This window comes from Melanostigma gelatinosum (assembly GCF_949748355.1).
Source record: "Melanostigma gelatinosum genome assembly, chromosome: 10".
In the NCBI taxonomy this organism is placed as follows: domain Eukaryota; kingdom Metazoa; phylum Chordata; class Actinopteri; order Perciformes; family Zoarcidae; genus Melanostigma; species Melanostigma gelatinosum.
In genome coordinates this window covers 4406207-4418184 of record NC_136643.1, presented here as the reverse complement: position 1 = coordinate 4418184, position 11978 = coordinate 4406207, and the positions used below count along the sequence as shown (strand labels likewise).

Below are 11978 nucleotides of genomic sequence, written 5' to 3'. Positions count from 1 at the left end.
TATTTTTTTATCAAAAACTGTAAAAAGACACATATAACATACAATTAAAAAAGAAAGAAATGCAAGGTACACTGTAATACTCTGTGTGTTAGTGTGTCCATAATAAACACTTCCTTAGCAGTGGTGTGATGGGAGTTGAACTCCAAGCTGCTGACCAATGAGATGGAGGCTGTACAATCATCCCAGCAGCGGCAGCAGCATCATTGTGTTGTGTGTGTACGAGTGTGTGTGAGCGTGTGTGAGTGTAGTAGTAGCTTTACACGGGGGAATCTGGACACCCTCTCCGAATTGAATAGGACCCTCTGCAGGCAGGCCGTGCTTCTTCTGCCCCTTCTCAATGTGCTCTTTACCAAATGGAAGCAGAGGTGTTGAACCCGCAGATGATGGCAGACGTCAACGGCAACAACAAAATCACCAACGCGGAGCTGGAGGTGCTGAAGCTGCAGGAATTGGTCCGAAAATTGGAGAGGCAAAACGAACAACTGCGGACCAGAGCGAACGCTGTAAACAATTGCTCCGTCGGCCCTCCTCATCTCCAGACCTCGTTGTCGTGTCTGCTCGGCGGTACAGCGTGTGCGAGTGACTACGTCCCCGGCAAATATGGCATTTCGAGCCCGACACAGTCGCATCCCTGTCCCCCCGGAGCCCGGGGAGCGACGGAGGAGCCGTTCGCGTATTTTCAGCCGAGCTCGGTGTCTCCTGGCGCCGGAGCCACCACGACCGTTATGGATGAGGTGGATATTTTGGACCTCGACGCCGCGCTCCCTTTCGGAGAGCCCGATGGCTGGTAACCGCTCTGTTTGTATCCACCACTCCATCGCAGCCACAAACATATTATGTGACATGTAGTTACATCCCTGTTGTTCTCTGACCATAGATGCCTCACAGGCCACAAGATTGTCAACTAGCCACATTTATTTTTGACATCACATGTAACGCTCCCCTGCCATGTATCCTCTCATCGATTACATTATTGATTCCTCTCCTGGAGGAAGACACTTGCAGACTCCGGCTCACAGAGGGACCTTTTCTTTTACAGAACGTAAAGAACAAAAAATGGTTTGACACAAGCAAGTGGGCATCCCAGAATGCATTGTGTGCACTGTGCAGCATTGGTGTCTTCTCAGCGTAACAGCACCGGGATGAAATTAGAAACAATGACCCGCTTCAGCTTGTGATCAAACAGCTCGGCTTTGTGCAGTGTTCAGCCCGAGGCTGCACCGCTTTCAAGCGCTGTTACCCGCTGACTCTGAGGCAGCTCACACACACTGATGCTGAACCGTCTCTCTGGCTTGATGTATCCGATGAGATGATGGGGAAATGTAGCACACGGCTGAATGCAGCACCAGTGGCTCCATTTAGCGTGACTAACTGACCCCGGGTCAGTGTAACACCGTGGCCTAGTTGTCGAGTGAAAGTCAGTTCTGCTTCGTTTGTAGATGACACATATCAAGACAATACAGGTCATTTCATATCTCAATAACGATATACATTAATATATAAACTATCTATCTGTCTATACTGTATATGTATATATATATAGTTATATATAACTGTAACTATGTAGTGTTATAGATACATAACATGAATATATTAAAAAAAGAAATTCTGGTACTTCAATAAATAAATAGTCTATTTTTACATGCAGAGGAAAAGCACTAAATATTGCGTCATGTAATTAAGAACTTTGGGGCAAAATGAAAAGAACAGTTGTGAAATTATCGAGAAAATATCAATACATATGTCCAGCTCCACATTGACTTCGTTTACATGCATGCACACAAATACAGATTAATTCTCATCCATTCAGATTGTCTTAGAAATGGAAGTTAGTGTGTACTTGTTATATTCCACTGAGACGATATGGTTGTGTATCACGATATCTTGATGTATGATTTCATCACGATATGAAAGACGATACGTTATGTTGAATTATCGCCCAGCCCTATTTTTCAGGAAGCTGTCATTCCAGTGTATCAAAGTCACACACACCTACATATTTAGTTTATTGATTTGTTTTATAGTCTTGTCATTTTAATGTAATTTCAGAATCAGCTTGTTTTTATGCTCTTTGTTCAGCGGTCAGATACTTTCAACTGATAGCAAGTCGCTGTTAACATCCAGTTTCCGTTTCTTTTGAGTACGTAGCGCTGCCACGAGCAATTCTTTTCAGTCGTTTGTTCTTTTTTTTCTTATTTAATTATTTTACCATTTGGTGTGTAAAAAGACAGGATGTTGTGAAAAATGTGTAGTATAATGCCAAGGTGGCATCTTCAATTCATTTTTCGAACCTAAACACAATTATCAGTTCACTGTCATTTATGACAAGGAATTATAGAGAATATTTGGCATTTTTGGTTTAAAAAATGACTGAAATGATGAATCTATTTTCCAAATAGTTTGTGATTAATCCTGTGTTGATGGACTAATCTGTTCATTGACTGATTGTTTCTGTGCTTCAAGCATACAGCCCACAGGGGGAAGAGATACAGTCATCCTGTGTCTCACTCGTCACATACTCACATCCTATAAATCACTGCACCCAATGAGGCTGTCACCATTTGAATTTTTATTATACACTGCTGCTTTCACAGTTTGTGTTGTAGCTGGTAAAATACCAATTGCTTTTTGTGGAAATGTTGATCTTTTACGGTGTGTTGACGTTTGGATTTTATGAAAATCGCTCCCTTTCCTCAGCTACAAGTTTTACCTTTGCAAAGTCATGCTCTGCCTTTGTCTGAGAAATATTGCCACAGTAAAATGCGTCCCTACAGATCTCTAGGCTGCACAATAAAGCAGCCTCCGGTTTATTTACCCTCACTTCTCTCCAGACAGTAACAATATGAGCTTCGCTGTAAAGGTGTCAGGACTGAATTGTGGGTTGTGCTGTGTCGTCGCAGGCTGTACGTGAGTCCCAAAGCCAAGCTGTGGGGCGAGAGTGTCCTTAGCCCTCTCCAGTGGTGCAGGCAGGTACTGGACCACCCGGGGCCCGAGGTGGAGCTGGCCAAGATGACCCTCTGCCACAGGCTGGACCAAGGTATTTATCACTCAGATTAACGGCCTTCAACTGAGATCTGGACATCTGTCCCTCCGGCTGCTGACATGACATCATAAGCTCTGACTCACGAAACGTCTCCACGTGCAACAGGATTTCAGCTCCCGAGCCGTGGGAGCGTTTCCCTGCACACCGCTCGATCGCTTCTAACCATTTAACTCGCTCTCTTTGAATTTATGGGTTTTTAAGTACCTCAGCCGACTTCCCACAGTGATTATTTTCTGTGGTAACTGGAAGGTCTCCCATTTACACATTTCAGTATCGCCAGAGAACAATTAAGATCGCTTTCAGGGATTTGTTACTCTGCTGATATATATATATCAAAGAAATAGTGCTGGGCAACGATTAAAATATTTAATCGCGATTAATCACATGGATTTTTTGCGATTAATTGCATTGTTATGGCAAAGTTCAATAATGAATTCAAAAGTAGTGTATTGCGCACTTTTATTTTAAAAGTACTGCTATATGAACAAAAGGGCAATAACATTTGGTTCACGAGATGCAGGTAGCATGTTTCATACTTAATGTGAATATAATTCATACTTTGTTGGCATCTTATTCTGAAAACCGGATGTTCGTCTGAAGAAACCGGATGTTGTCTCGCGTTAATGTTTCCGCTAACTTTCAAAGTCCTTCACTCGCTCCCGATCTGTGCCTTTAAATGCGTTTACGGTGAATTTCAGCATATAGGTGCACTAACATGTAAGTGTCTGCTGAGTTGACCACGGAGATCTGAGTGTCTGCTGACTTTACCGCAGCGATGTCCAGTAGTCTCCAGGGAGAGCAGCAGCTGGTGCAGCTTCTCTCTTTATTTTTTTTCCCATCTCAAAAGGCTCAAGGACACACACACACACAACTGACTGTAGGATGTTTGCTGGCTGGTATCCCACTGTTCTTGTCATCCTCTTGTTGTTATGTATATGTATTGTCTCTTGTCTCTCAATAAAAAAAATAATAATACATTTTAAAAATGCGTTAACGCGTGATATAATAATTGTCGGCGTTAATTAATGGACGCGTTAACGCGAAATTAACGCGTTCACTTGCCCAGCACTAAAAAAAACACTTCCATTTGGAAGAAGTCGTGCTGTGCTCTTGGATGGCATTACACTGTAGAAAACAGAGCAGATGGGATTATGAAGCTGTAGTATCACATTACACTGCACCAACAACAAGTGGTTTTACATACTGTATGTCAAATCTTCAACTTTTTAAAGGAATGTTGACACATTTCAAAAGAAAAAATAATGTTAAATTTAAATTCGTGTTTTTAAAAAAATATTCATGTATTCATTTTCACAAATATGCTCATTCTCTTTTCTTGCCGAGAGTTAAATGAGTAGATTGATAGCACTCTCGTGTCTGTAGTTCAAAATGTAGCTGGAGCCAGCAGCTGGTTGCTTAGCTTAGCATAAAGACTAGCCTGGCCGGAGAGTCCAGGAAGTCACTGCCCCAAATTGTCATGTTTACACTTTGGTTTTTGGGGCTTTAGAGGTGCTGGTTGGTGGATTTTGTTGCCATCTGACAGAGCCAGGCTACAGCTGCTCTCCGCTGTTTTGAGAATTCATGCTAAGCTAAACTAATGGCTGCTAGCTGGTGTTGCTCATATTTAGAATATCCTGGAACATTTACAAGTAAGATAGTAGACACCTGGCTATTCGGCCCCTCGTATACATGGGTGTAACATTATACAGTTTGCTGAGGGTGCGTCCGCCGTGTTGTTGTCTTTGGCTCATCCACATCACACAAATCTGACATGTCCTCATAAACTGAGTCGCCTCGACTGTTGAAGATGATGAGGATTTTTTAGCTGGATTAAGGTTCTCCTGAGAACCTGAGTTAAGATACTACATTACAGCTTTTCCATTTCATCATGTAGACTATTGTTACATCATTTGATCCTTGTGTTTTCTTGTTTTTCTTACTAAAACAACATAACTCGAGCTGAGGACGCAGCTGCGCTCGCAGCAGCCCTGGATACGACGATGTGATTTTCATACGCACATAAATCACCAGGATACTTCAAAATCCCTTCTAGTGAGCTACTGAATGACATTTGCTGCTTGACACAGTTTTTGGGATTCGAGGCTTTGCTGTTTCTACACTCACGCACGGGGATATGGTTGCCATAGAAACCTTGCTTACATTAACTGGGTTCTGGTTTTGAGGCTGATCTGCTCGGCACTCGCAGCTCAAACACAAGAGACTCTTTACTGTTGCATGCATGAATATATGCAGTGTGAACTTCCCGTGTGTGTGTGTGTGTGTGTGCTTAAATTATTAATATTTAAAGGAGAGTTTTCTCAGCTCAGTCACCCTCGCTTTGTGTCCAGACTGTTATTCAATAGCGCAGATTTGTTAGTGTCTGTTTGGATGTTCATTAGTGTGTGTATGTGTTTGTGTGCGGTTCAAGGTCCTCTTCTTTCTCTGGAAGCTGCATTCAGTGAAGGTTGGCTCTCCTCCTCTGGGTCATGAATACATCCTTGTCTCTGAGCTCAAGGAGCTGTTGTTTTGTGTAACCTGCAGTGAATGCTCGTTTCGTCCATTAGCAGTTGAGCCTAATTGCGTCAGCAATGCCAAAATGCACCACTCTGTCCGGAGTGGTGTGCCTCTCTGACTACCAATCAGTGGGGGGGGCGGGGGGGTGTTGACACAAGGAGCACACATCAATGTCAGTCATGTCATTCAAAGCCAAACGCCCTCACTGCTGGCCAGCATTGATTCGTGTAAAATAAGAATACCACTTTTAAAGAGGCATTGGGAGTTGCATTGGGAGTTGTAACTAATTGTAACTAATTTATTAAGGCTTAATAGATAGTTATGAAGCCATTCGTGAGGAAAATATTTGAACCCAGCAACCCAAAATCAATTGGTGACAAGCTTTCCATATGAGTGGTTGATTATGTTTTATTGATTATTAAAGCCATAAGTTACAGCTTATACACATTAATAACGTATATGTTATGACAGTGTGTACCATGGAATTCATAAAACAGGAAACATCTGAAGTAGTATAAATGTAACCTCCACACCCCCAAATCTAATTCTGATTTAGGGAATGCGATGCAGCCTACATGCACAATCCCTGCTTATCCTAAGATCCCTCCAAAAAAAAAAAAGATCTGCAGTTTAGCCCAATAAGCCGCAGTTGTAAGCTAAACCTCGTCTTACCGTATGCCTCGTCTGTCCGGGCCGTGACCCGATCATTTAAAACATCAATACTGATCTGTAAAAAGCAGATTAACATTTTCGGACAGTGTCTCCTGAACAAATCAATGTCCTCCATGTGTGTGGGGTTTGCATGTGTGTGTTACGAGGCAAAGCAATCAGTCTAATGTGTCCCTCGCTACAATCTTGTGTCCAGCTAAGCGGTGGCGAGGACTCCCCTCAGTCCGTCCATACAGCTGCATAGAGGGACTGTCCACCCTCAGCTGCCCCGTGCTGCCTTACACCAAACCTGCTGCACCAACCGTGGCCCCAGGTAACACAGACAGATACTACACAGGCATGTAACTCCTGCTAACACTCAATGCATTGATCAGCTGATTGATAGTGAACTGTCAGTTCCATGTTTCATTCATGGTACAGGCATTCATGGGCCCAAGAGGATGAATCCTGATGAATTATATCATCTTTTCCTCTGGCACCATCAGCAGTCCGAATGATTTACTTGTCCTGTAAAATAGGTTTTAAAATCTATGAGTTGGATTGGACCCAAATTCATGGTCCCCAGATGGTGTATCTTAAAAACTGTGGTGTATCTCCTGACTTTTACCGTAATGCTGCCATTAGATGTGCACGATTCGTTTTAAGTTAAATGTCCCGATGGCTATTTGATGGATTGGCACAAAATGTTGCAAACGTTAGCATGCTAACATGCTAAACTAAGATGGTGATAATGAGACATGAGCATGTTAGCGTTAAGCTCAAAACACTGCTGTGCCTTTGTGCAGCCTCACACAGCCCCTAGTATGGCTGTTGGCCTCTCCACAGTCACACAGTTACACCTGGAAACTGCCCAGTACAACCACAATCTGATCTGTTTGGCTTCTGAACAGTGCTGCTTTTTCATTTTCCCCACCCACTTTGATTCTGCCAGTGTGGGGACTCAAGCCTGCTTTACTGCTGTCCTCATTCAGTGCTCAGAAATAGCAAACAACCAAAGCATTGGATGTGCAAATGAGGGTTTATTAGCTTACATTTTGGCATAAAATGTAAAGTCTATTAAACTCCATACATAACTACCAACCCTAACCTTTAATCCAAAGTAAAAAGAATACGGAGCCAAAAGCATGAGTTGCTTCCAAAATACTTTTGGAGCTCTCTGTGTGAACATAACCCAGATTCCTAAACAACCTGTTACTTGCAGTTTACAATCAGATTACAGCAGATTCCCGGGGAGGAGATTATCTGGTCATTCCCTCGGACAGATGGAGACAAGCAAGTTCAAACTCCACCAGAAAAGAAAAAAAAAAACATATTTTATATGAACACAGATGTCAGTGAGTTGAGCTTTGATTTGCATGTTAACGATTGAATCGTCGCCCTCTTTTTCTGTGTCTTCCTAGCTCCATTGCCATCATGCGCTCAGTCTTTCCTCCAGCCTCTCAGGGCCAGCCTCAGTGACAGAGCGCCCACCTTCCTATCAAACTCCACTCTCCACAGTAAGACCTCACTGGCAATACGTCTTCTCCGCTCTGCCACTCATTGCAGTTTTAACACTCTGTTGTCTCACATGCAATCAAGTGAAGTATCCTGGTGGTATAGATGTGGCTCCCCTGTGTGTTTTTAGACGTGGGCCGCGGACACGTGGCAATCAGCCCCCAGTCTTCCGTGGACAGTGAGGTGGGTGTGTCAGAGCTGGAGGACGACTCCATCTCTATGAGCTACAAACTGCAGGACATGACGGACGTGGAGGTCATGGCACGACTTCAGGAGGAGAGTGAGTCAACATAAATATACCCTTCGTGAAAAACAACCTACAGTTTGGCCTTCTTTACAGCTGAGAAGTTGGCATTCCTAATAGGAAACTACTTCATAACAGTGTTTGTGGTTTAGAACTTCAGAATGTAATAAGTTTGTCCACATCTTGTTTTTATTCAATTTACAGTTGCCTCTTGATGACTGATTTTCTATCGTCTTTTGTTTTTGTATCTTAAAGGGACAGTTCACCCCTAAATCAAAAATACTAGTTTATCCTCTATAGTTCTGTCGTCTTATATTGTCTTCGATAGTTCCAGAGGTTCCAAGAAGAGAGGAGACAACGTCCTGCTTTAATCCAGGTTCACAGGAAAGGCACTGGATCAGATTTTCCCAGAGGGGGTCTATTTAGGTCCACAAACTGACGCAGAGACAGGCTCCCTTCGTGCAAACATGTTGCGTCTCTGGCTGACTGTGGCATTTACCATGTAAATCATCTCCCACGCTCACTTTTGTGAAGATATGTTTTGCAGTTTGAATAATGAAAACTGCTGGGCATGTAATGGGAAAATATTAGTAAGCTTTTAAAAATACACTTAAGTCTTGATAATTGTCTTGAGATTTTAGAGACTCCCCGAAATGTTTAAATTGAGGCTTTCAGGGTCTCTCAAGTGTCAATCAAGAGAGACCCTCCTTATTTCGCACACTGAGAATAGATTGAGTTGCGTAGCTCTGGAGATATCGGCCGTTGAGACGTCTGCCTTCTCTCTAATATAATGTGACTATAGTGCAGCTTGTGGTGCTTAAGGCGCCAAAGAAATACGCTTTTCCATATAGCACCATTATATTGAAGAGAAAAACATGAATTTTGGGGTGAACCTGAGTTGACAGTAATATCATTTTGTTCAATTATGCAGATGATTTGAGAGTAAACGTATCAGTCTGGTCTATCGGCGCCTTGCAGAATGAAATACTGACTGAGGTTCAGGTTCATGTTTTCCACGGATAAAAGCATCGATCTGTCACCCTGTAGGCCTCCGACAGGACTACGCCTCTACCTCGCACACCGCCACAGCCGGCCAGCGCAGATCCAGCTTCTCCTTGCACTCCCTCCGGCGCAGCGAGATGGATCTAGAGGAGGAGGACGAGGAGGAGGACGAGGGTTACGACCAGCTCCCGCCTCCCCAGCCTCGACTGTTCGGCTCTATGCAGCGGGGCGGCCTGCCCCACTCTCACACCTTCTCCAGTATCAGAGACTGCAGACGCAGCTCAATCGCACCTCAGTTCTCATTCAGCGGACTCTCCCAGTACTCTGGGCCCCTCAGCCTGACCATAGAAACACACTCAGCATACAGGAATAGCACAGGTGAGTGTTTCACCACTACCACGTCCACTTTTTGAAGCTGAACTTGATTTTTTGCAAGTGTCCCAAATACAGAATTAACCGCATCCTCAGGAGAATGGAAATTTTGCAAAAATGGGATATTTTTTTTGTTACAGAGTATGAGATGAAAAAATGTATAGGCCTACCACTCATGTCTGTACAGTAAATAGGAGGCTACAGACAGCAGCAGGTTAACTTAGCTTAGCATATTGACTGGAAACAGAGGGGAAACAGCTAGCATGGTTCTGTCCAAAGCTTACAAAATCCAGGCTATCAGCACCTCCATATCTCACTTATTAACATCAGTTTCTTTTTTTTATGTTTTGTTTAATTTGTAGAAAAGCTAATTGTAATAAAAAAGACAAGTTGGGCTTTTACAGGAGGTTATGTTCAAGGTAATTTATTGGCTAGAAGCAGTGACTTATCAAACTAGAACTATTCCTTTAATGTTGAGTAATAAGTCAAATGTTCCCATGCTTCGGCCGACACCAACAATGTCTCATCTGGTTGCATAGACAAGCTACGGAGAAGCATGCCCAACCTGCTCCGATCTCCCAGCATGCCCAGTGTTCCCAGCATTCCATGCCTGGCTTCCCCTGTCAACCCACCCTCCCACGGCCCTTCCTCCTTGCCAACGATATCCTCTCTGCGGAGCAGCCAGAGCTTTGACTCCTCCAGTGGGCTTGCACGACTCCAGTCCTCCAGTAAGATTTTTTTGCTTCAAACACATGAATAGAAATGAACCGCGCACCGCTCATTTCTATTCATGAGCGTGTGTTTTCTGAAGGCAGTCGCAAAGTTTCAAATGCAGTAAATGCCATCCCGCTACCGATGTTCGACTTACTGTCATCTAACTTGCTCTCCTGCTGTGCTTCAGTTCCCTCCCCAGGCCAGCTCATCCAGCGGGTCCAGAGCGTGGGCAACTTCCCCACCACTTCCCGACACCCGCTAAAAGCCACGGCCTACGTGAGCCCCACGGTGCAGCAGGGCCCCACCTCCCTGTCCACCTCCATCAGTCTACACTCCATACCCGGCAGCGCGGGACCTCCTCAGACCCTCAAACCGAGCAGCAGTTTGGTGCTGCAGCCCCTGAAAGTCGGCGGCAATCAGCCGGCCGTCACCCGCAGCTCCCTCCCTCGCCCGGCCTCCTTTGTGGGAACGAGTGGAGTTCCACGTGCAAGCAAGATCAGCCAGCCCACACGCAGGTTTGACATATCTCAATCCGTACGGTAAAACTTGGAAGCATAATGCGTTTTGAAACTGGGTTCGAAGCTGCGTCCCGAAACCCATGGTGCCATCTCATTCAAAACAAGGCACCTTGCATGGTAGCCCTTCCATCAGTGTATGAATGGGTGTGAATGGGTGAATGACATGGCGTGTTAAAGCTCTTTGAGTGGTCGAAAGACTAGAAAAGCACTGTACAAGTACAGTCCATTACCATTCACGTAGTCCTTGTGACGTCACCCATTGGTTTGTGGACTGCCGTCTTGAAGCATTGAGTTTTGGGCTTTGCCATCTTAGTTTACAGCCGTCGCCATCTTGGTTTTTTGCAACCAGTGAACGTAAGTGACCATATTTGTACGGCGGAGGAGTGATGTAGAGACGCCGTATACGGCTCTGGTGACGGCCTGTCAATCACAAGGTAGCCCCGCCCTAAAGCATAACCTTGTTTATGTTCTATTTGCCTCTAAATTTCACACTAAATGAGCATCATGCTGTATTGAAGAAGGCTTGAAACTAGCGAACGAGAGCATAAACTCATGTTTACAATGTTTACTGAGGGAATACATTGAAGTGAGTTGAAGTTTAAGGCACTTCCACATTGGCTTCACTTTTCAGAGCTGCAGTTTTCTGCCTGGAAGCTACTCACAGCTGAAAAGATGTTCGTGTTGTGGTAAAACAGCTCCAGCAACACCATAAATAAATAACTTTTCTGTTTCTTTGTTTAGTTTAAGTGACATAAAGTTGCAGTTTGATTGACGTCCGACATTGCATTTTGTATTATTTTCTGTCAGCATGAAAAGGGTTGACTATGTTCAATGTTGAATGTTAATTTCTTGCATACTTACTGCAGAAATAGTACACTATAAAGATGATATATAGCATATATCGTACATTCTGTATAATTGGTCAATCAATCAATGAATTGATGAGAAGAAAACTAATCAAAAAGAAAACTTTTCTTGGTCTTAAATTATAGTAAATTGAATATTGTGGTGGTTTCGAGCTATTGTTCGACCAAAACAAGATATCTAACAATTTCATCTTGTTCTGTAGGACATTGAGATGGGCTTTTTATATTGTTTACTTGTGTTTTATAGACCGAATGATACGTATGGAGTTGGGACACAGCGCAGGTGGTCGAACTTTAACAATCAGTTTGTTGTGATACTTGAGGATGACGATGCATCCTCTCATCAGTCTTTTTTCATGGACTCGTTTCTCTCCGTCTACAGTTTGCTGACTCCTCCAAAGAGCCTGGCTGCCCTGACGGCCCTGAGGGACGGCAGCTGGAAAGACGGCTGCTACTGAACCCAAATCAGACGGAAGCTGAGGAGGGATCCCAGGGCGACGCACTGATTTCAAGTGTTGCTGTCAGGAGGGCCCGGTCTTGGG

The 11978-nt window shown here is 43.9% G+C and overlaps 1 protein-coding gene across 1 annotated transcript; it reads left to right on the top strand.

The window, feature by feature from the left end:
- Positions 1–353: 353 nt before the first annotated feature.
- On the top strand, positions 354–11894 carry slain1a (SLAIN motif family, member 1a; the record flags this gene model as incomplete). Its single annotated transcript, XM_079276822.1, has 9 exons — positions 354–787; positions 2901–3037; positions 6423–6539; positions 7627–7722; positions 7851–8000; positions 9012–9344; positions 9878–10066; positions 10240–10567; positions 11819–11894. 9 exons carry the CDS (start codon positions 354–356, stop codon positions 11892–11894), a joined length of 1860 nt encoding a protein of 619 aa, XP_079132948.1.
- Positions 11895–11978: the final 84 nt, after the last annotated feature.